Source organism: Tamandua tetradactyla, chromosome 6 (genome assembly GCF_023851605.1).
Source record: "Tamandua tetradactyla isolate mTamTet1 chromosome 6, mTamTet1.pri, whole genome shotgun sequence".
NCBI lineage: Eukaryota > Metazoa > Chordata > Mammalia > Pilosa > Myrmecophagidae > Tamandua > Tamandua tetradactyla.
Genome location: NC_135332.1, coordinates 15531021 through 15555593, shown reverse-complemented (window position 1 = coordinate 15555593; position 24573 = coordinate 15531021). Strand labels below are relative to the sequence as shown.

The following is a 24573-nucleotide window of genomic DNA, read 5'->3' as shown; positions in this document are numbered from 1 at the left end:
TTAAGGAGGCTGAGAGGTCTTACAGGTAGAAGGGGCCTGGCGCTTCCTTCCCGGCTGCTTCTCGGTCCCCTCCCTTGGTCGTGTCCCTGGAGGCCCTGCCCCGAGGTAACGTTTGGGCGGGGACGCCCGAGCCGCGCCGCCCTGGGATCCCGGGAGGCCCCGCGCACGCCCCGCCCCCGCCCCCCGCGGCTTAGGCCCCGGAGCCCCGCCCCGCCCCCCGCAGGCGCGTGGATGCTAATGAGCCCGGCCGACTCCTCCCGCCGCCCTGGGACTCCGGAAGCGGCAGGCTGCGGCGCGCTGGGCTCCACGCGGCTCTTTTCCCGGCCTGGCCGCCCAGGAGGTCGGGGCGGCGCCGCGATGGCGGCACGGCGCGCGAGGCCCGTGCGGGTGCTGGTGGACATGGACGGCGTGCTGGCAGACTTTGAGGCCGGACTGCTCCGCGCCTTCCGCCGCCGCTTCCCCCGGGAGCCGCATGTGCCGCTGGAGGAGCGCCGGGGCTTCTTCGCCAGCGAGCAGTACCGCGCGCTGCGGCCCGACCTGGCGGTAGGAAACGGGCGGGGGGCGTAGTGCGGGGCTGCAGGGAGGGGGGAGCCCCGGCCCCGCGGCGGGGGGGCGGGCAGTCCCGATCCCGCGTCGCCTCCGCCGCGCCCCGGGAGCCCCGGCCCCACGGTGGCAGCAGGGCCCCCTTGGACGGGACGCCCCCATTCCTTTCACGGAGACCCTCCCTTTCTGCATGAAATGAACGAACTCCCGCCTCAATTCACTCCCTACAAGGAAGCTGGGGGAAGCGCCCTCTCTTTGTGCCCCCATCTCCACCCCGGTCGAAAGACCCCTCACCCCCACCCCCCGGCCCGCGCCCTCGCCCGGCGGGGTCTGTGGAGGCAGAAGGAGCCGCAGGACGTGTCTCTTCCAGGAGAAGGTGGCCAGCGTGTACAAGGCTCCAGGCTTCTTCCTGGACTTGGAGCCCATCCCGGGGGCCCTGGAAGCCCTGCGGGAGATGAGCTCCATGGACAAGTAAAGATGGGGGGGAATGACGGGGGGGGGGGACACGGGGGCGGCGAGGGGCTAACGGCGCCCTCGCCCCTCCCCGCAGCACCCAGGTCTTCATCTGTACCAGTCCTCTGAGGATGTATGACCACTGCGTGGGCGAGAAGGTGCGAGGCCGGGCTTCTCTGGGCCAAACTGTCTCCCAAATCCTGGTTTAAAGAATAAAAGGGCGAACGCGGTGGGGAGCGGGGGTGCAGAGAAACGCCAGGCAGGGCCCTCTGGTAAGAGGATCCCAGTCACAGCACACATTCCACTGGCTCCCTGCCCCAGTTCAGGGCCCAGAGGGCTCTTCTGACATCTGTGTCCCCTACTCAGTACCGCTGGGTGGAGAAGCACCTGGGGCCCCAGTTTGTGGAGCGCATTATCCTGACAAGGGACAAGACGGTGATCTTGGGGGACCTGCTCATTGATGACAAGGACACCATTCAAGGTTGGCAACTTCCAGGCATCTTGCCTGCCCGGATTAGGGAGAGGGAATAAAAATAATCAGATTACAGATGACGTGCCCGCTGCCTTTCTCCTGTGACCTGTCCCAGGCCAGGAGGAGACCCCAAGCTGGGAGCACATCTTGTTCACCTGCTGCCACAACCAGCACCTGGCCCTGCCCCCGACAAGGAAACGGCTGCTCTCCTGGAGGGACAACTGGAGGGAGATAATAGACAGCAAGCGAGGAGCTGCACTGTGGGACCAGGCTGGGCTTGGTCAGGAACAAGTGGAGGGCGAGTAGCTGCAGGCAGGGAGGTGCCAGCAGAGCACTGGAGCAGAGCTGAGTGACAGGGAGCCTCATGGCGGGGGACCCATGCAGGGAGACACGGAACCTGTCATGCTCCCACTGACCCTTGGCACCCCCCTTGGAGCATGGCTGGCATGCAGAGTCCTTAAGAAATCAGTCAGGAACCTTTTAATAAAACATGTTCATGCTCTCATCCATTAAGTTCCCTTTATTTGAGGACATAAGGGGAAAGGAACCCTGGGTCTGCTAGCAAGGAGGTCTCTGCTTCCCATCTCCCCTTGGTCCCCTGGTCCCAAGACTGCCCTACCCCCATGCATACTTGGATAGCACTCCTCTCCCTTTCCAGAACACAGTCTGGCTTCTGCTTTTTCTTGATCACCTAAGGGGCCACTGTCAGAGAGTACAGAAAGGAGGCCAGGATCCCACATTGCTCCTGAACCCCAACTTTCCATCCTCTGCATTGGCCAGTGCACATGAACATGGGCACTCAGTTACACACTACGTGGGGTCTGGTCCTTGGCCTCACTTGAGCATCACCATCATTACAGTGTGAGACATACCTCTAGGGCAGGGACCCCTCATTAACCCTGAAAGCAAAGCAGGGCCATGGGCTGGGGAGAGGAGAAGATGCAGCTTCAAGGCTTTGTGTCTGTGCTCAGCTGTGTGGCTCTTGATGGCCACGCTGACCATCAGGCTACACCTCTTGCTGACAGGGACCAAGGCTTCTTTGCTCTGAACCTCTAGCAAGTTTGCTGGCAGGAAGTAGGGCTGTGTGGCTCTCCAGTCCTGAGCATACAGTTCTCTGGGCCAGCATCCCCTGGGCCCAAATGCCCAGCCTGGAGAGCTTGGGGGGAGCACTGGGTTCTCCATAACCCGGAAGGGGACAGGATACCTTCCCAGTGACCCAAGACCCCAAAATGCTTTACCCATGAGCCTTCTCATTTCTATCCTTCAAAATTTCTCCACTCATTCTGTTAAGAGAGAATTCCCATTTTCCTCAAGTGCAGACAGTTCTCCTAAACCCTTAGTCTCAGCTTCTCCTCATGCAAACCCCTTCCACAAAGACTGTGGGTCAAGGTACCCAGAGAGTATGAGCCTGGCAGTGGGGTGTCAACGTGTGTCTAAAAGTCTGGCTTCTCACTCCTAATGCCTTTTCATCCCAGTGTAAGTCCCCACCTCTAAAATGGCAGAAAAGTAAACTCTGGGAGCTGTGTCCCCCACCACCACTTCCTGTGCCTTCCCATCAAGATTTTGGTCCCATCTATGGGAGCAAGGGGAATAAGGCCTGGAGGTCTCCTTGGACCAGGGCTGCTGTGGGGCCTCAGTCCTTGGGCAGTGGGATACCCAGGGCAGAGTGAGCTCTCCAGCTGCGGGCTTCGGCCACCAGGCTGGGGGAACAGAAGTCTTCCAGGAAGATCTGGGCCAGGTTCCGGAGCCTGGTGTTAGCTGAGAGAGAGAAGCGCAGCATGCACTGGACCACAGGCATGGCGGTCAGCTCGGGCTGGGCACCGGGGCCTGCTGTGCCCAGGTACATGAGTGTGGTGACAGCAGACAGCACCGTCTCCTCATTGGGGCTGGACAGGCAGTTGATGATGAGTGGGACGCCCCCAGCTTGAAGGATGTGTTCCTTATTGGCCTTGTCTGGGCACAGGTTGCAGAGGCCACCTGGGGAAGAACAAGGGTGAGTCCCTACGCCACAGCCCTACCCATCTCCTCTCTGCCCACGGAGTCACTGAGAAGGGCCCAGGCCTGTGAGAAGCTAGCCCAGGACAGAGATCCAAAGTCCATCTGGTCTCCAGCCAGGGGACAGACAGGCCTGTCTGCCACAGCTACAGCTGAGCTTTCTGGAAGGGGGCATAAGTCCTTTTTCTTCTTGGTTCAGCCAGTTTCAATGGCTCGTATGCTTTCCCATTTTAAAAGTAAAACAAAAAAAAACCCACACTAAATCACCATTTTAGAAAAATTTTTAAAATACAGATAGGTGATGGCTAATGAGTATAGACATATGTAAAAACTTTCTGAATTTATACTTTAAATATGTAGTTTACTGTGTTAATTATACCTCAGAAAGCTGTTTAATACACACAGAAAGAAGCCAGAATATAAACCTAGCATCCAGACATTTAACATTTGTTTTTCATCCCACAATCTTTTATATACGAATACAGTGAATATTTAGCGAAAATGGGACGCCCTTCCCATGCCAACCCACCCCCCTGCACGGCTGCTTTATGGATGCAGCATAACTTATTTGGCGCTGAGAGCATTTAACCTCCACGCTCCTGTTACCAGGATTCTGGGGAACAAAAGAAAAGGCCGAGCAAGACCTGTGCTCAGGGAGTATGGCTAGGGCCGCTCTCTCACATCCTGACTCTGAGCTCTGCCCCCTCAATTAAGTGACCTCTCGGCTTGGGACTGGGACTACCATGTCTTTGGGTCACTCTGCAGAGCGGTGGCTACTCTAATACCCAAGGCTGACTTCCTGACTCAGCTTCGTGTCGTCGTGGGCCCCCACCCCAAGGTTCCTGCTCTGTGAGGACCAAGCCTCGTGGCTTCTCAAGTTCATCTGCATGAAGGGCCTGACCAAGCCTGACCACTCCTCAGTCAGGAGTGAGGATCACAGCCCCTCCTCGGGCTAGCATCACTCCCAGCAAGGGGGGCACCCACAGAGCCCCTGCCAGGGACACCTCCTCCTCCAAGGGTGGGAGCCACCCCCTCCCTGGCAGCACATGGCTCAGCCAGTGTAAGTCCTGCTACAGGGAAACATTTTTGAGGTCTTGTCTATTTGTCTCCTGTGGCATCCCACTGCATCTGGGATAAAATCCAAACTCCTGCCGTGGTCTACAAGGCCTGGCCACTGAACCCTGCCCCCACTCCCATCGCTCACTGCACTTGCCCCCCTCTGGCAGCTTTAGGACCTGCTGGTCCCATTCTTCGCATGCTGGCATCCTCTTGCAGGTACCCAGGACTTCCTGGAGCTCCTCCTGGGAGTGAGGCCTTATGTGCCAGGGCCAGCCTAACTGTGCCCCTCCACTCCCTGGGCACACTCCTCATACTTTTCACCATGAGAACTCATCTCTGCACATTTATTTTCTTGCTCACAGCTGCCCCAAACCACTAGAAGGTAAGCACTCCTAGGCTAAGGCCTCAGCTGCCTATTCTACACGTCCACAGTGCCTGACACCAGAGACACTCCAAAAATATTTGATGAAAGAAGTAGGTGTTTTAAATTGTGCCCAGAGAAAACGGGTGAGAGGGCTGCAGACACTTGGGGCGGGGCAGGGGTGGGGTGGGGTGGGGGTGGGGGCGCTGCCACCTTGGGCTTGTGCAGTTCTGGGATCCAGGCTGCAGCTTGCAGAGGCTGCTGCTGAGGGAGGAAAGGGGCTGAATGAGGTTCCTGGAGCTATGGGGTACACCAAGAGGTTCCCTTTCTATGGTGCAAAGCTTACAGGGTTGGGGGCACAGCAGTTAGAAAATATGCATTATGGGGCATATGCCATGTGCCAGCTCTGCCCAGGTCCTCACTGAATCCCAGCCACGCTGAGAATAGAACCCACTGCTTGCTGGCTCCAAGGCCTACAGAATCTGTCCCTGCCACCTCTGGCCACTTTGCCGAGATGTTCCAGCTATCCTGGCCTCCTTTTGGGTCCTCAAAACACCAAACTCTTTCTCGTTTCCAGGACTTTGCACTATTTCCCCTTAGCTTTTCCTCCTTCCTGGGATTCTCTTTCCCTAGTCCTTGTACAGTTGCTTCCTCCTCCTCAGGAACCCTCTCACAGACTTCCCTGTCAATCCTGCCCTCAGCACTACCTGGGCCACCCTGTTTATGGCCTTCTGTGCTTGCTGGCCTACCCTTCCACGAGGCAGGGGCTGGTGTCTCCTGTTCCTATGGGTCCCAGATGCCTGGACCTGTGGTTTCTCACTGAGGCGTTGCTCAGTACACAGTGAGCCCTCCGAAGCAAGTGTTATCACCACCCTCGCTGTGGTGGAAGAAGACGAGGCTATGAGAGTTTGAGTTACTGGGTCAAAGTCCCAGGAGAGGGGAGCCCTCTGTCACTCCTATGGGAAACAGAGTCCCCATGGAAACCACAAGTCAACTACTCCTGCAGGCAGATGTCAGGCTCAGCCTGGAGCAGGGATGGGTGGGGACATCCCTGCTGGCCTCTGGCTTCTCAGCCCCCACCTACGTTATTTCCTCCTACCCACACTGTGGACTGGCGGCAGCTTTATTCCTACTATGACAAGATGAAGCCTGAGTCAATCGCCTGGCAGGGAGTCATGGTCATACCCAGATGTGACTGGGTGGGGCCTTGCTGCCAGGCCAGGGATTTAATCATCAGATGGCATCTGCTGGGAGCTGGAGGGCAGGAGAAGGCCTCAGGGCCACTAGGCCTGCCCTCCCTGTGATCAGAGGACCCAGTACCCTGCCAAAGCGACTGGTTGGCTGGGCCCCAAATGCGGGTGAATTGTTTAAGCCCCCAGCCTGGCTGGAAGCCTCCTGGAAAAGTGAAAAGGGAAGGGAGGGCCTGAGAAGAAAGTTTTGGGGGGTCAAGGGCAAGAAGGCTGAGCTGCAGCTGCAAGGCAACCAAGACGGGACAGAGGCACCATGAGAGGAGGAGGCCACGGCTGCACTGAGTTTTCCCCACTGAGCCTACCTCTGGAACTTGTCCTGAAGTATGGAGGGCTGTGGCAAAAGATCTACACACAAACCAGAAGCATCCTGAAATGCCCAACCGTACTTGGGATATAAGTAAGATGGAAATTATACCATTCTTAGAAATCATATTTTCAAAGAATACTATTTAATTATGGGAAAATGCTTGCAATATAAAGTTAAGGAAGAAAACTGGACACCAAATTGCAAATACAGTAAAATAAAAAAACCCAGGTCTTAGTAGTGAAGGTTACATAAAATAGTCAGTGTACTCAATGTCATAGAACCATACCCTTAAAATTGGTCAAAATGATTTATCAGATATATTTTACCACAATAAAAACATTAAGAAAAAAAACAGGTCCACTAAAATGTCAGGTCCTCTGAGACCTGTGACCACCCCAGTTGCCCCTCTCCCCATCACACCACCCCCCACCCGGCTTCACTTCTTTCCCGCACACTTACTGACATTACACCAGTTACCTGTCAGTACATTTATTGGTTGTTGTCCCGCTAGATGACAAGCTCCATGGGTATGGGGATTCTTTCTTGTCCCTTTCTGTATCCACTGCCTGCCATGTAGCAGGTGCTCAATACATAGCTGGCAAATGAATATACACATTAAAAGAAAAAGAAAAAGAAAAAAGGCCTTGTATCTAGAATATATAAAGTACTACAAATCAATAAAAGATGAAAACCCAATTTGAAAATGAGTAAAAAGATTCTAACAAACTTATCACAAAAGGGACAACAATATATGAAAATATGCTCATTATTTATGAGAGAAATAAAAAATAAAACAACAGCGAGATGTCCCCACACACCCACCATAACGGCTAAAATAAAAAAGACTGACAATGCTAAGTGTCGAGGGGGAAGTGGAGCAACTGGAACGCTCACGCGGGCCTGTAACATAGCATAACTACAGAGGAAAACTGCCAGCTTCTGACAAAGTTAAACCTATGCCTACACTATAACTCAGTGTATGTTATTTTTTTGGCAGCAAGGAAACTAAAACAGAGAGTTACTGCTTAAAGGGTAGAGTTTCTGTTTTGGGTGACAAAAAAGTTTTTGGTAATGGACAGAGTGATGGTAGTACAGTATTGTAAAAATAATTAATGCCACTGAATTGTACTCCTAAAAATTTAAATGGTTAAAACGGCAAACTTTATGTTAAATACACTACCACAGTAAAAAAAAGGGAGGGAGGATGGTGATTAAAAAAAACAAAAGCCAAAGCCAAAACCAAAACGCTACATTTTATGCATGTCTACAAGTCAGAGGAGGGTACACAGACCCTGCCAGTAGGAGGGGTGACCAAGGCTGCTCTGACCAAGGTGAGGGCAGCCTGGGGCCACCTTCTGAGCAAGGAGCAGAAGAGACCCCCACCACAGGGGGGATGGCTGGGAAGGTATCATTAAGTGGAAAGGGGGGTGACCTCAGTGAGAGCAGGGTGTGCCAGGCAGCTGCAGGGCATCGCAGCTGGGGGTCTGGGTTGGGCAGTTCTAGTTGGAATCCCAGCCTTGACGCTAAGGACCTACATAACCAGAGCAGGCAACTCACCTTTTCTAAGCCTCAGTTTCTTCATCTGCAAAAGAGGCAGATGAACAAACCAGGCAGTCCCGGGCAGAGTAGATGCTCAACAAGCATCAACTGTCTTGTACTACTGGTTTGGTATTTGGGACATACTTCTTTGCGCGGCACTGAATTTCCTCTCCCCAGCCAAACTGTGAATTCCCCGTGGAAGGCAGGGGCCAAGAACACACCTCTTTATCGCTCCAGAAGCTGGCACAGGGCCATGCCTGCAGCCCACAAATGCAGAGAAGGGCTGACACATACAGGTAGTTTAATAATGATAAAGCAAATGCTGTGTAACCACCACTGAGGTCAGGAACCAAACACATCGGTGGTCCAGAAGCCCCCGCGGGTCCCTTCCTGACCCAGTGTTCTCCCTACCCCCAGGATAAACAGATATGAACACCTCCCTGCTTTATATAACGTAATAAAAGAATTTTTAAATCATTTGCTAGGTCAGCCTTCACTATCCCTCCTGACATGCAGAGGCCCATTCCCCCTCCCCTAAATTCTAAACAAGAGCAGGACCTTTTAAAAATTTAATTAAAAAAAAAAATATATATATATATATAATTCACACACCCCTAAATACTATGGTTCAGTTCCACCTGTCTTTGGACTTTATAGAAATGGAATCACACTGTAAATATTATTTTGTGTTTAGCATCATTCACTTAGCATTGTTTCTAAGGTTAATCTATTGCATTGTAGATTGTTAATTTTTGTTGCTACATAGTATATCCTATAATATCAGTATCCATTCTACTATTGATTGTTTCCACTTTGAGACTGCTACAGAGAATGCTGCTAATGACATTGTGAACATGAATACGCTTGCACGGAAACTAACTTAGGGTCCTGGGGCTCGCCTATCTTCCATTTCACCAAACACTTTTTCAGAGAAGTTGCAAGGATTTTACTAGCTTTTATCTGAGCACCACTGCCATCTGGTGGCACCTGCATGTATCGCAGGAAATACAACACAGAAAAGCAATTAAACCTGAACTCTGGGAAGCCAGCTCCTTGAGCTCTTTTAGTAACAGAACTGCCAAGTATTCAGTGATATTCTAGGATGTGACCAGTTTTCATGGAAGCAGGGGATTATCTCCTGATTCCTCTGTCTCTCCATATAGCGTCCGTATGCATGTGAACACCAGCAAATAGGACAGCTCATAATCATAATGCTTCAAGCAAACACATTCTCAAATATTTACCAAAGGCTAACAAAGTTTTTATTTAGGGCATGAGCTCTGAATTGTTTCATTCATTCACCTAGTATTTACTGAGATCCTGGCTTTACACCTGGTTCCCAATAATGCACCCACTTCCAGCAATGTCCCCAACAAGGGCAGCTCTGGCCTAACCAGTGTCATCTCCCAGTACAGTTCCTCTTATTTAATATCAACCAACGAAGACAACTCAACCACAATGACACTGCACTAACCACATGAAGCGAGTGGCACTTAGCACACACACACACTGCAACTCACAACTCCCAGTTATTGACCCTGTACTCCTTGCCAGTGAGTGAGTTTGTCAGTTACCCCCCTTCCCGGGGGCTGCATGGGGCAGCTAGGACCAGCCAGAGATAGATGGGGTACAACCTCCTGAGGGATGAGAAAGCATAAGCACACACTCACACATACATGTCATATCTGCAATGAGTGAATTACACTCAAGAAGCCAAATCTCCCCAAACTCAACCTTATGTTACAACAGATGCTTAGAGGATACTAAGGGAGTATATAGGGGAAAAAATCAGAGTTGGGTGTGATGTATCAGGGAAAGCTTTCTAGAAGAGATGTCTTTCTTGATTTTGAACAAAAAATAAATACATTATGTGATGATATTGTGAATTGCTGAGTGTATGTGTTGGAAATGTTTGTGTTTCTTTCTTGTAATTTTTTTTTAATTAATAAAAAATTTAAAAAAACATACTCCAGAAAGGAAGACAAATAAAATAAAATAAAATTAAATAATAAATAAATACAGCAACAACAATAAAAAACATTGCCCTGGGTTCAACAGCTGAAGTCAATGGGCCTTTTCCTGACCACCAGGATTCCAAATGTTGCCCAGACTGTCGGTACCACCCGTGATGGCCCACAAAAAGAGGGGTTCCGATTTTGGTGGGCTGCAATACAATCAGAAGAAAATCTGTATTCCGACCCTGGCCTGCCATTAACTGCCAAGGGCTAATCAGCTGTGCCTCAATTTCCTTATCAGCAAAATGAGGGATTTGGAATAAGTTCCTTTCTAGCTTTAGGAGTCCACAAGCCTAGGAATTAAGATCTCCTCTAAGGGCAGGATAGGGTCAAGAGAACAGCTTCAAGAATATGACTGCCTTGGGTTTAAGTCCCAGGTCAAGCACTTTTTAAAGCTTTGAACAACCTACTTAACCTTCCTACGGCCCAGATTCCCTATTGAGACCCGGATGTTAATGACACACCTATTTCGGTGCTGTCTTAAGGCCCAGCACGCAGTAGGTCTCCATAAATACCATTCTCACCACTCCATTAATGCAGCTGGAAGTGAGCATATCAAGGCTCACTACCACTCACACCACTTGGGCACCCACTGGGATGCTGAGGAGCAACTCAGGTTTCTTCCTATCCATCCCACCTCACCCCTCTTGGAGAAGAGGGAATCGTTTAACCTCAAAGGGGGCTCTAGACACCAGGTTGCAGTATGGAGGTTGAGGGGACCCTGCAGCTGCGGACCCTGGCCCTAAACACCATCCCATTTAATTTCTTTGAGGCAGACACTGAGGCTATCTCCAACTTACAGATGACTGGAGAAGGGAAATCCCACTCTCAGGTGTAGGGGCTGGAGTGAGATCTTGAAGCCAGGACCCCAAAAGCCCAGCCCTTACCAAATTCATTCTCCTGCCTGCCAACAAAAGAACACAGTCAGCTCTGCAAGCTACAGCCATGGGCCAGCTCTCCTCTTTGCCGGCTGTTTGTAAGATTAAGATACACTGCACCTGCCTGCTTTCCCCTCCCTTTCCACCCCTGACCCCTGCAAAAAGGCCTGAGCATTAAAGTCATACAGAAATCAGTAACGCTGGGCCCTGTCCTCACAGAGATCACAATCTCAGGCCTGTCACCAGAGATAAAGACTCAAAGCTACAAAGTGCTGCACAGCGCCTTTTAGAGCAGTGGATTAACAATAAGCACCTGACAATGTTTCCCCATTTAGCACAAGAGGTTAAGAGAAAGGGAAATGCAGAAAAGGAATACATTTGCAAGTACCACTAGGACTCTCCTTCTAAGTTATGCACAACAAATATAAGTGAAATTTGATCTGCAGAGGATCTCATGGAAGGATTCAAATGCTGAGAATGCTATTATTCTTGGGATTGGGGTCCTTGCTCCGGTGGGAGGAAGGAAGAGAAGAGGAGGAAAAGCGACTGGAAAAAGTAAAAGTGATAATGATACTGATTCTAGACAAAATATCTTCATGGAGATACACACACACACACACACAACAGTCCTGATCCCCACAACAGGTCTGCGAGGTAGGCAAGGCATAGGGTGAGGAAACGAAGCTCGGAGAAGGGGTAAGAATCCAATTAACATGTGGAAGACTCAGGACCAGCACTGGGGGACCAGGACCCCAGGTCCTGGGCTTGGACATCGACCCTGGGAAGCCTCCACCACAGCTCTCAGAGAGGAGTTTCTAGATGCAATATGCCAGGGGCCCTGCACAGGGACTGCTTCCTGAGCCAGCACAAATCCCAGCAGAGTGGACTCCATATGGTAAAAACACTTCTTGGGGAGACTGCTCTTTGACTTAAGGCATGCTTTCTCAGGGTCAAAGCTCAATTTGGAGGAGCTCTATCCTTCCCAGGTGGAAGCACAGCCACATACTTCTGCCGGGGCTACTGTCACCATCCAGCTGGCAGAAGCTGTGGAGCTAAGTTCCAAAACAGGAGCAGGGGGGTCTTACTTTGGTGGAACTCTTAAAGACCAATCTTTCAGAATATTTCTTTAACATAATCACCTTTCAGAGGGGCAGAGATGTGAGCCAGCCCAGCCTTAGAGGCCCCAGTTCAGTCTTTTCCACAGGGCGAGGACTTGGTGGAGCCCACCCAAATCCACCCCCATGCCTTACCCCCCAGTACCTGGAGGTCTGGCCCTAAATCTGCACAACTTCAAGGGTCTGTTTCCTGGGCTTGATTCCCAAGGTGGACCTCACTGGGTGTGTGCAGCTTTAAGTCCAAGGAAGGGCTAAGGGGGCAGCTATTTGCCAGGAGTATGAAAAGGGCTTGGATGTCCACACACGTGCATGAGGCCCCTTGTGGTGAGATGAGAAGGGGGTCCCCCATTTGCACTCTAGGCCCGGGTACCACACACATTCAGGGAGAACATAAAAGGTTTTTCAAAACTTCAGTTACATACATATGTGATATCCAGCAAAAAAATGTGCCATTTGATTCTATCGAGTCTTTAAATCTATTTTCTAGGTTACAGGAAATAAAGGGGCCAGAGGAACAAGCTCAACGACAGCATGAGGAGGCAACCAGATAAAAGGGAAGGTGAGATCTTTTGCCAAACTTGTCTGGACCCTTCAACAATTAGGGCCATGAAAATTGGATCTGTTCAGGATTGAGAAAGATTTAAGATAATTTATGTATATACGCCACCCTCAAGGAGGTGGGGCATAACACAGCACTCTGTAAGAATAGGCTGAACCTGGTGAATTCCTTCCAAAAAGCACAGTAAGGAAAGGGGAGAAAGGAGCAACTGCACAGTGGAGAAGCCTAACAAACACACTCAGCCAGATTATTAAGATCTACAGCAAAGATATAAGTCATGTTGATAGCATATACTGTTGATATTTGGCATGGTATGGTCTTCCTCCCAAAAAACCCATAACTCCAGCCTAATCACGGGAGAAACAGCAAAATCTGGATTGAGAGGTACTCTACAAAAACACTTGACCAGAACTCCTCAAAACTGTCAGGCTCAGAGGAGGGGCCAAGATGGCGGCTTAGCAATGTACGCGTTTTAGTTCGTCCTCCAGAACAACTACTAAATAACCAGAAACAGTACAGAACAGCTCCCAGAGCCACGATAGTGACCAAACACACAGCGTACCCCAGTTTGGACCAGCTGGACCGGCTGCGAGTCTCCAGAACTGTGAGTTCCCCAAGCCACAGCAGCCGGTGGCCGGCACCCCTCCCCCACAGGTAGCTTCCCAGAGGGAAACGAAAGACACTCTAACAGTAGCAGGGACTGAGTTCAACCATACCAATTGTGGCATTAATAAACAAATTCTGACTACTAAAAATAGGCCCCCAGCTCAGGCGAAACTGGTCAAGGCGGAGGTCGCTTATTGGGCTAACTGAAAAAGAAGAAAGGGGACTAAACAGAAGTTTTTGTGGCTGTTTCTACGAAAGCTTGGCTGCCTCTGGATTCAGCTGTGGTACTACTCGAGCTGCAAATGCCCCAGATATAGGCAGAAACAGACTGCTTTCTGGGCTGTCGCCTGCCTGTTCCCCAGGGGAGGGGTGAAGCCCAACTTAGGTGGAATCCTATCTCTCAAGGAATTCAGACCCCAGGGCTTGGCAATTTGAAGCCATTAAAACCAGCCCACAACCTCTCCTCTGTCTCCACCATGCCCCCAGCAGGGAGCGCCTTCCAAAGTTAAAGGAGCCACAACATCTTTGGCTGGTGGACCCGCAGGCAGACAAGTCCCACATACTGGGCAGGATAAGAAAAACAGAGCCCAGAGACTTCACAGGAAAGTCTTTCAACCTGCTGGGTCTCACCCTCAGGGAAAACTGATGCAGGTGACTCCTTCCCCCTGACAGGAGGACAATTTAGTCCGGGAAAACCCGGCTGGATTCTGTAATACCTATGTAGACCCTCCTAAGGGTGGGGAGGGAAAAGGTACCTTACAAGCAGGACAAGAAACAAGAAAACAAGAACTGAAAAATTACCCTCTGTTAAACAAAACTTAAGCTAGAGTCCCAGAAAAAGCTGAACTGAAGGTCAAAGAACAGATAGACAACAAACTCATCTAGCAAGAAAACCCTAGGTAAGATAAGTGAAAGCAATCTCCAGAATAAACTAATTAAGGTAATTAAATGTCTAGATGCCAGCAAAAAATAACAAATCACACCAGGAAAAGTGAAGATATGACCCAGTCAAAGGAACAAAACAATAGTTCAAATGAGATACAGGAGCTGAAACAATTAATTCAGAATATACAAACAGAAATGGAAAACCTCATCAAAAACCAAATCAATGAATTGAGGGAGGATATGAAGAAGGCAAAGAATGAACAAAAACAAGAAATGGAAAGTCTGAAAAAACAAATCACAGAACTTATGGGAATGAAAGGCACAGCAGAAGAGATGAAAAAAACAATGGAAACCTACAACGGTAGATTTTGAGAGACAGAGGTTAGGATTAGTGAACTGGAGGATGGAACATCTGAAATCCAAAAAGAAACAGAAACTATAGGGAAAAGAATAGAAAAATATGAACAGGGACTCAGGGAATTGAATGATAATATGAAGCGCACAAATAAATGTGTTGTGGGTGTCCCAGAAGGAGAAGAGAAGGGAAAAGGAGAAAAACTAATGGAAGAAATTATCACTGAAAATTTCCCAACTCTTATGAAAGACCTAAAATTACAGATCCAAGAAGTGTAGCGCACCCCAAAGAGAATAGATCCAAATAGACGTTCTCCAAGACACTTACTAGTCAGAATGTCAGAGGTCAAAGAAAAAGAGAGGATCTTGAAAGCACCAAGAGAAAAGCAATCCATCACATACAAGGGAAACCCAATAAGACTATGTGTAGATTTCTCAGCAGAAACCACGGAGGCGAGAAGACAGTGGGATGATATATTTAAATTACTAAAAGAGAAAAACTGCCAACCAAGAATTCTATACCCAGCAAAATTGTCCTTCAAAAATGAGGGAGAAATTAAAACATTTTCAGACAAAAAGTCACTGAGAGAATTTGTGACCAAGAGACCAACTCTGCAAGAAATACTAAAAGGAGCACTAGTGACAGATACGAAAAGACAGAAGAGAGAGGTGTGGAGAAGAGTGTAGAAAGAAGGAAAATTAGATATGACATATAAAATACAAAAGGCAAAATGGTAGAGGAAAGTACTACCCAAACAGTAATAACACTAAATGTCAATGGACTGAACTCCCCAATCAAAAGACACAGACTGGCAGAATGGATTAAAAAACAGGATCCTTCTATATGCTGTCTACAGGAAACACATCTTAGACCCAAAGATAAACATAGGTTGAAAGTGAAAGGTTGGGAAAAGATATTTCATGCAAATAACAACCAGAAAAGAGCAGGAGTAGCTATACTAATATCCAACAAATTAGACTTCAAATGTAAAACAGTTAAAAGAGACAAAGAAGGACACTATGTACTAATAAAAGGAACAATTCAACACGAAGACATAACAATCATAAATATTTACGCACCAAACCAGAATGCCCCAAAATACGTGAGGAATACACTGCAAACACTGAAAAGGGAAATAGACACAGATACCATAATAGTTGGAGACTTCAATTCACCACTCTCATCAATGGGCAGAACATCTACACAGACGATCAATAAAGAAACAGAGAAGTTGAATATTACAATAAATGAGCTAGACTTAACAGACATTTATAGAACATTACACCCCACAACAACAGGATACACCTTTTTCTCAAGCGCTCATGGATCATTCTCAAAGATAGACCATATGCTGGGTCACAAAGCAAGTCTCAACAAATTTAAAAAGATTGAAATCATACACAACACTTTCTCAGATCATAAAGGAATGAAGTTGGAAATTAATAATAGGCAGAGCGCCAGAAAATTCACAAATGCGTGGAGGCTTAACAACACACTCTTAAACAACCAGTGGGTCAAGGAAGAAATTACAAGTGAAATCAATAAATATCTCGAGGCGAATGAAAATGAAAACACAACATATCAAAACTTATGGGATGCAGCAAAGGCAGTGCTAAGAGGGAAATTTATTGCCCTAAATGCCTATATCAAAAAAGAAGAAAGGGCAAAAATTCAGGAATTAACTGTCTACTTGGAAGAACTGGAGAAAAAACAGCAAACTAACCCCAAAGCAAGAAAAAGGAAAGAAATAACAAAGATTAGAGCAGAAATAAATGAAATTGAGAACATGAAAACAATTGAGAAAATCAATAAAACCAGAAGTTGGTTCTATGAGAAAATCAATAAGATTGATGGGCCCTTAGCAAGATTGACAAAAAGAAGAAGAGAGAGGATGCAAATAAATAAGATCAGAAATGGAAGAGGAGACATAACCACTGACCCCACAGAAATAAAGGAGGTAATAACAGGATACTATGAACAACTTTATGCTAATAAAACTGTCAGGCTCATTCAAAAAAGCTAAGCCTGGGAGGAGCCTAAGGAGATATGATAATTAAATGTAATGTGGAATTTGTCAACAAGACACCTGCCCTACAAGAAATACTAAAGGGAGTTCTGTCAGCTGAAAGAAAAAGACAGGAGAGGGAGGTCTGGAGGAGGGTACAGAATTGAAGCATATCAGTAAGGGTAACTTAAGGGATAAAAAGTGAGAGAGGGAAAATAAAATAAACAGCTGACAAAAACTAAAGGATAAAATGATAGATCCACAACTGCCTTTAAAGTAGTAACTGTGAATGTTAATGAACTAAACTCACCACTTCACTTAAAAGACACAGATTAGCAGAATGGATTAAAAAGTATGACTCATCTATATGCTGCTCACAAGAGACTTATCTTAGACCCAAGGAAACCAAAGGACTGAAAGTCAAAGGATGGAAAAAGCTGTTCTATGCAAGGTGTAACCAAAACAAAGTAAAATAATATCAGATAAAATAGACTTTAAATGTAAAGATGTCATAAGAGACAAGGAAAGACACTATATATTAATAAAAGGGACAATTCACCAAGAAGAAATAACAATCATAAATGCTTATACTTCCAATCAAGGAGCGCCAAAGTACATGAGTCAAACATTGGTAAAACTGAACAGAACAACAGATGTTTCAACAATGATAGTGGGAGATTTCAATTCGCCAATATCCATAAATAGAACAACTACAGAAAAGATGAATAAGGATCCAATTAGGCCTAATTGACATAAATAGATTGTTACACACCAAAGTATCAGGATATACATTCTTCTCCAGTGCTCATGGAACATTCTACAGGAAAGATGATATGCTGGGACACATACCAGGCCTTTATAAATTTAACCAGATTGAATTTATTCAAAACACTTTCTCTGATCACAATGGAATCAAGATGGAAATTAATAATCATCAAAGAATCAGAACTTTCAAAATATAGAGATTAAACAATACGCTCTTTTTTTTGCACGGGCAGGCACCAGGAATCAAACCCTAAACAATCCACTCTTAATTAGTGGGTCAAAGAAGGAATTGTTAAAGAAATTGGTAAATAACCTGGAGACAAATGAAAATGAAAAAAACAACACATCAGAACTTATGGGATGCGACAAAGACAGTGCTGAGAGGGGAATTTATTGCCCTAAATGCCATATTAAAAAAGAAGAACAAGCAAAATTGATGACCTAACTTTCACCTGGAGGAATTAGAGAAAGAACAGCAAATTAACTTCAAAGCAAACAGACAAAGAGAAATAACTAAGATTAAAGCAAAAAAAAAATGACTTGGAGAACAAAAAACAGAAAGAATCAACAAATTTTTCTTTGAGAAAAATCAAAAAAATTGGTGGGCCCCTAGCTAGACTGACAAAGGAAAAAAAAGAGAGGGTCCAAATAAACAAAATCAGAAATGCGAGAGGGGTTGTTACCATGGATCCTGAAGAAATTTTAAAAATCATAAGAGGATATTATAAACAACTATACACTAACAAATGAGACAACTTAGGTGAAATGGACAAAATTCTAGGAACATATGAACTACCGACACTGACTTAAAAAGAAATAGAAGATCTTAACAAACTAATTACAAGTAAAGCAATTCAATTAGTTATCAAAAATCTTCCTACAGGTATGTACGATTTTTTTTCTGTTGCCTTTTTATTTCTTTTTCTGAATTGATGCAAATGTTCTAAGAAATGATCATGATGATGAATATGCAACTATTTGATCATATTGTGAATTACTGATTATATATGTAGAATGGAATGAAACATATGTTAAGAATGTTTGTGTCTGTTTGTTGTTATATATTTTTTTAATTAAAAAATTAATAATAAAAAAAAAATCTTCCTACAAAGAAAGCCAAGGACCAGACGGCTTCACAGGGGAATTTTATCAAACATTACAAAAAGAACTAACACCAATCCTGCTCAAACTCTTCCAAAAAACTGAGGAAACAGGAACATTATCTACCCATTTTATGAAGCTAACACCACCAAATACCAAAGCCCAATAAGGACGCTACACAAAAGGAGACTCCCTGTGAATACAGATGTAAAAATTCTCAACAAAATTTTAGCAAGTTGAATTCAACGATATACTGAAAGAATTATACATCATGAACAAGTGGGGTTTATACCAGGAATGCAAGGGTGGTTCAACATAAGAAAATTAATCAATGTAATATAATACATTAACAAACTGAAAGGGAAAAAAAATCACATGATCATATCGATTGATGCATAAAAAAAATTCAACAAAATTCAGCATCCTTTTCTGATAAAAACACATCAAAACGTAGGAAAATGAAGGAAACTTCCTCAATATCATAAAGAGCATATATGAAAAACCCACAGCAAGCATCATTCTCAACAGTGAGAAACTGAAAGCTTACCCCCCAACATTGGGAATGAGACAAGGATGCCCACTGTCATCACTATCATTCAACACTGTACTAGAAGTTCTAGCTAGAGAGATAAGGTAGGAGGAAGGAATAAAAGGCATCCAAATAGGGGTGGGCCACAGTGGCTCAGCAGGCAGAGTCCTCACCTGCCACGCTGGAGACCTGGGTTCGATTCCTGGTGCCTGCCCATGTGTTCTAGTTGGCTAGCTGCCAGAATGCAATATACCAGAAATGGAATGGCTTCTAACAAGGGGGTTAATGAGTTGCTAGTTTACAGTTCTAAGGCTGAGAAAATGTCCCAATTAAAACAAGTCTATAGAAATGTCCAATTTAAGGCATCCGGAGAAAGACACCTTTGTTCAAGAAGGCCAATGACATTCAACGTTTCTCTCTCAGCTGGAAGGGCACATGACAAACATGGTGGCATTGGCTGGCTTTCATGTAGCTCTACCAAAAAGGGGCTCTCTCCAAAATGTTTCCTCTTTTATAGGACTCCAGTAAACCATTCAAGACCACCCAAATGAGTGGAGACATGTCGTCACCTAATCCACCTTAACAACCACTCTTGACTAAATCACATCATCCAGGGAGATGATCTGATTACAGTTTCAAACATACAATACTGAATAGGGATTATTCCACCCTTATGAAATGGGATTTTGATTAAAACATGGGTTTTCTAGGGGGCATACTTCCTTTTAAACCAGCACACCATGCAAAAAAAAAAAAAAAAAGGAAAGGTATCCAAATAGGAAAGGAAGAAGTAAAACTTTCATTATTTGTAGAAGACAAGACCCTATACTTGGAAAATCCTGAGAAATCTATAACAAAGCTACTTGAGCTAATAAATTCAGCAAAGTGATGGGATACAAGAATAATGTGCAATAATCAGTAACATTTCTATATACAAGTAATGATCTCACAGAGGAGACAAGGAAAACAATTCATTCAAAACAGCCATTAAAAGAGCCAAGTATTTAGGAATAAACGTAATCAGTGATGTAAAGGACCTGTACCCAGAAAACTACAAAATATTGTTAAAAGAAATCAAAGAAGATCTAAATAGGTGAAAAGATATTCTATGCTAATGGATAGGAAGGTTGAATGTCACTAAGATGTCAGTTCTACCCAAATTGATCTGCAGATTCAATGAAACACCAATTAAAATTCCAACAACCTATTCTGAAGACTCAGAAAAGCTAGTTATCAAATTTATTTGGAAAAGAAAGAAACTTCGAATAGCTAAAAATACTAAAAAAAGAAAAGCGAAATGGGAGAACTAACTCTTCCTGACTTTAAAGTTTACTGTAAAGCCACAGTGGTCAAAACAGCATGGTACTGGTACAAAGACAGAAGTATTGACCAATGGAACTGAATTAAGAGCGAAAAGAGTGACTGTCAAATCTATGGTCAATTAATCTTTGACAAGGCCTCCACTGAATTGGGACAGAATAGCCTTTTCAATAAAGGGCTTGGGAGAACTGGATATCAGTAGCCAAAAGAATGAAAGAGGACCCCTAACTTACATCCTATACAAAAATTAACTCAAAATGGATTAAAGACCTAAGTGTAAGAGCCAGTACCATAGAACTCCTAGAAGAAAATATAGGGAAACATCTTCAAGACCTAGTAATAAGAGGTAACTTCTTGAACTTTACACTTAAAGCACAAGCTACGAAAGAAAAAATAGGTAAATAAGAACTTCTTAAAATCAAAAGCTTCTGTGCCTTAAAGGAGTTTGTCAAAAGATGGAGAGGCAGCCGAGTTTGTCAAAAAGATGAAGAGGCAGCCAACTCAACAGGAGAAAATATTTGGCAACCATATATCGGATAAAGGTTTGCTATCCTGTGTACATAAAGAAATTATACAACTCAACAACTAAAGAACAATCAATCCAGTTATAAAATGGCCAAAAGATATGAATAGACATTTTTCCAAAGGGCAAAAACAAATGGTCAAAAAGCATATCATCTTCATTAGCTATAATGCAAATGCAAATCAAAACTATACTGAGATATTATTTCATACTTATAAGAATGGCTGCTATTAAACAAACAGGAGAATGTAGAAAAACCAGAACACTTAGGCACTGCTGGTAGAAATGTATAACCAATCGTTCAGCAGCTGTGGTAGACAGTCTGGCAGTTTTTATAAAACTAAATATCAAGTGCCCTATGACCTGGCAACACCAATACTGGGTATATACCCAGAAGAGCTGAGAACAGTGATATGAACAGACATTTGCACCCACTATTCATAACCGCCAAAAGATGGAACAATCCAAATGTCCATTAGCTGAAGAGCAGATAAACAAAATGTGGTATATATACGCGATGGAATACTATATGCAGCGGTAAGATGAAATGACGTCCTGAAGCACTGACAACATGGATGAACCTAGAGGATATAATGCTGAGTGAAATAAGCCAGACATAAAAGGAAAGACAGAGTATGATTTAACTTTTATGACTCTGATAAAGAGAGCAAACTCCAAATCACATAGCCCAGGAAGAAAATCTGTACTCATATGTAGCAATGAACTTGATGTTGCATCTCTACAACTAGAGCACGCAAATGACTTCACAAGCAATGGCTTCTATACATTTCACACTTTTAACACTGACCATTCGTAATAAAGATTCTGTAAAAGAGAAAAAATTTAATAAAAAAAAAAACATAAATGTAATGTGGGATTCTGGATGGGATCCAGGAACAGAAAGGAAATTTGCATAAAGTACAAATTTTAATTTAATAATATATCACTGTTGGTTCACTGACTGCAACAAATGTATCACAGTAATGTCAGACGCTAAACAGGGGAACCCAGGTATATGGGAACTCTGTATTATGTTTGCAATTTTTCTAAAACTGTTCTAAACTTAAAATGTTGATTAAAAACAGAGAAAGAGAGATTTAAGGGACCATTTAACAACCAGAGGAAACTCAAGGATCTTGGACTGGATCCTGGCTTATCCTAACCAACGACAACAACAAAATGTCCCTTTGGGGACTACTGAAGAGATGTGCATACCGGGTAAATATTAGGAATTATTATTAAAAGTTTCTTTTGCCTATGTAAATAAAACTCCTGTCACTTAGAGGACTGTTATTTTTAAATAGAGATATGTTTTTTTTTTAAAGATGTATAATGAAAAAATAATTTTTGTTTGCTCTCAGAATAAATTCCAAGCTCTTTCCACATAGCCTTGACCCAAGGCCCTGTAAGCTCTGGCACTGCCAAACCCTCTGACCTCCTTTTATACCACTCTCCCCTTTACTTGCCACAGCCCTGCCACACTAACCTTCCTCTGGCTCCTTCCTGCTTTCAGGTCTTTGTCCATGCCATGCCTCAGCCTATACGCCCTTCCTCTGATGGCCAAAATGGAAGTAGCCCCCAACTGTTATTGATTTATCTTACCCCTGGCAATTCGGTTCACAGTATCACCTTTTTTGTTTGCTTGTTCACCAATTCTCTCTTTACTGGAATGTAAGCCCCCTGAGGACAAACACATTTTCCCAACTTGTTTGACATCTCCTCTTAGAACAGCACCTTGCTGTCAGGACAGACCCAATAAACATACATTCAATAGGTCGTAAGACCATAACAACTTCAGGAGCTATAAGCTAGAGAGCCCAAGTCATCCTTATGTTTTTTGAAATTAAAACATTAAAGACAGAGTAATCTCAAAATAGCTTCAATCCATTCCCTCATTTGTGATCTCGCCTCTAAGCAGGAGAGAGAGGGTCCTGGGTGTGAAGTTACAGGCTTGTCTCAAACTACCTGTGACCTTGGACAACCGAGGAGGCATAACAGACATCGCAAAGATCTGCCTTTACAGCCGAGGGGCTGCTTAAGACTCCCTTCCGAAGAACTCACTTCTCACTGATCTCACTCCAGCCTCCCAGGCAGTGCAAGGGGAAGGTTGGGCTCGTGGGGGTGGGGGGAGAAGGCGACCCCATCCTTACCGATGGCAAACTCCACCAGGGTCTCATTCTCCTCTGACAGCGAATCAAGGAACAAATCCAGGACCTGCAGCTGCCGCAGATACCCGTAGTTGTTGGGGTCATAGGCGAAGTTGGCGAGGTTGGCCAGGACTTGCTCCTTGGCGTCTGCAACGGGAAAGCGGCGCTGGAGGCAGGTCCCCGGCGGCCGCGGCCGCACCTCCACCCCGGCCCCTGGCTCCCACTCGCGGCTCTCACCCTGGCTCTCCGTCTCCTGGAATTCCGTGACCAACGCCTGCAGGTATCCCAGCCGCCCGACATGAGGGTCTACCTTCGGCTTCTGGGCCATCGTCGCCGCGGCGGAGGGCCCCGGGGCCCGGGCGGGGAGGGCGTGGGAGGCGAAGCCGGGCAGCCAGACGTGGACCTCACCGGACCGACCACCCGTCGGAGAAGCCGGGGCCGGGACGGGAAACGGGTTCTTTTCCTGGGTTCAGGTTGTGCTGTAACTTGAGGCTTAGACTGGGATGTGGGGGTGGGATGGGGTCTCGGGACGCTAAGTCAAAATTGGGGAACTGGAGACCCGGGTGTCCCTGCCACTTAAAGCGGAAGGGGAGGGACCAGCATCCGCATCCCCGACTCCAACGCTCTGCTCTCCGCGGGGTTCCGGCCTCCGGCGGAAGTTGTGCTAGTTCCCACCCCGCAGGGCGGAAGGGGCGGGGAAAGGGGCGTGGCTTCCCTCGCGTTACTCGGGGTGTACTTTGTGGCACCAGTCCGACCGCGAGCAGAGAATGGGCCTCAGGTTGGTGGGAGGGTCGGGGGTGGCGTTAAGGAGCGCCTCTGGGGAATCAGAGGCACCGCTGTGGGGGCTCGTCGAGGCAGAGGCACCTCCAGACCTCCACATACTTGGCGGGGGTCGCAACTTGGCCTCCTCGGCCCAGGGACGCTCCTGCGTAGCTCTTGCGTCAGCTCCCCGTTCCCCGTGTCGGTCCTATGACTTTACAATTGGGGCGGCTTTTCCAAAAAGTTGGGCGAGTCCGACGCCCCCTCCTCCCCACCTCTGGCCATCAATCACGCGGGTTGGAGACTATCCCATGGCTCATTGTTAGCAAGGCAGGCGGGGGCGCCTGGGACAGCATCGGTGAGCCCTAGAAGGAACCTGGGTTTACCCATGTGTCCCACTGGCGGCTTTCTGGGTTGTGGGGTCCTGGGTGCCGAAGTCCTCCGGCCCAGTTCCTTCTCAGGACCTCCCAGAAAGGAGGTATGTAACGGACCTCGTGGGTGCCCGGGACTGGAGCATCAGGGAAAGAGGTAACACCACCACTCCCATTGTGCTTGAAAATGTGGGGGGGAAGTGGGCTTAGGCCGTGAGCTTCTTGAGGGTGAGGACCGTGTGACATCCAGAGGCTGGACAGTGACAACAGTCCAGCCAGCAGCAGCTCCCTTGGGAGCAGGCCCCTACTTTCTGCAGACCTACTAGGTCCCTGTGGTCAGCCCTGTTCTGCACACACCCTCTGGAGCGGTTTTAACAGTAGTCGGAGCTCAGGGTACCCAAACTGTTGGAGAGGGTGGTGGCCCCAGCCCCCTCCCCAGGTCTTTGGCTTCTGTGAGGAGCTGAAGTGGCACAGGGACATGCATCACAGTCCAAAGCTGGGAGACATGTAGCTCTCTGCCTGGATTGAACAGCAAAGGCCTGGAGGCAGGAGTTGCCCCAGGTCCTCTAGACTAGTCCCAGGCTAATCAGCTAAATTTGGGTTCTAGAATTAGATGGGCCACCCCACCATCCCTCAAGTGTTTGGCTTTATTCCCTCCCAA

General features: G+C 46.5%; 2 protein-coding genes across 5 annotated transcripts; one reads left to right on the top strand and one right to left on the bottom strand.

Annotated features, from left to right (window-relative positions):
• Window positions 1-310: 310 nt before the first annotated feature.
• Window positions 311-1996, top strand: NT5C (5', 3'-nucleotidase, cytosolic). Its single transcript, XM_077163828.1, has 5 exons — window positions 311-543; window positions 914-1014; window positions 1094-1154; window positions 1363-1477; window positions 1584-1996. Exons 1-5 carry the CDS (start codon window positions 358-360, stop codon window positions 1772-1774), a joined length of 654 nt encoding a protein of 217 aa, XP_077019943.1. The 5' UTR covers window positions 311-357; the 3' UTR covers window positions 1775-1996.
• ARMC7 (armadillo repeat containing 7) lies at window positions 1974-23421 on the bottom strand. 4 transcript variants are annotated; one of them, XR_013177439.1, is made up of 4 exons: window positions 23020-23418; window positions 22786-22929; window positions 6918-7035; window positions 3334-3445 (listed from the first exon to the last, which is right to left on the bottom strand). XR_013177439.1 is itself a non-coding variant. In XM_077163836.1 (4 exons), the coding sequence occupies exons 1-3, from the start codon at window positions 23108-23110 to the stop codon at window positions 4066-4068; spliced, it is 246 nt and encodes an 81-aa protein (XP_077019951.1). In that variant the 5' UTR covers window positions 23111-23421; the 3' UTR covers window positions 3344-3445; window positions 4032-4065. The 4 variants fall into 4 exon arrangements, 3 of the variants coding, with proteins under 3 accessions (XP_077019950.1, XP_077019952.1, XP_077019951.1); XM_077163836.1 differs by lacking the exon at window positions 6918-7035 and adding an exon at window positions 4032-4076 and having other exon boundaries at window positions 3344-3445; window positions 23020-23421; XM_077163835.1 differs by lacking the exon at window positions 6918-7035 and having other exon boundaries at window positions 1974-3445; window positions 23020-23412.
• Window positions 23422-24573: the final 1152 nt, after the last annotated feature.

What these genes read in the sequence shown, in the direction of transcription:
- NT5C (XM_077163828.1), top strand. Translation starts at nt 358, where the DNA reads ATGGCGGCACGGCGCGCGAGGCCCGTGCGGGTGCTGGTGGACATGGAC. An exon ending in GAGATGAGCTCCATGGACAA is followed by an intron (nt 1,015 to 1,093) that starts GTAAAGATGGGG and finishes CCCTCCCCGCAG; the next exon opens with CACCCAGGTCTTCATCTGTA. An exon ending in ACCACTGCGTGGGCGAGAAG is followed by an intron (nt 1,155 to 1,362) that starts GTGCGAGGCCGG and finishes TCCCCTACTCAG; the next exon opens with TACCGCTGGGTGGAGAAGCA.
- ARMC7 (XM_077163835.1), bottom strand. Translation starts at nt 23,110, where the DNA reads ATGGCCCAGAAGCCGAAGGTAGACCCTCATGTCGGGCGGCTGGGATAC. An exon ending in CCAGGAGACGGAGAGCCAGG is followed by an intron (nt 22,930 to 23,019) that starts GTGAGAGCCGCG and finishes TTCCCGTTGCAG; the next exon opens with ACGCCAAGGAGCAAGTCCTG. An exon ending in CCTGGTGGAGTTTGCCATCG is followed by an intron (nt 3,446 to 22,785) that starts GTAAGGATGGGG and finishes GTTCTTCCCCAG; the next exon opens with GTGGCCTCTGCAACCTGTGC.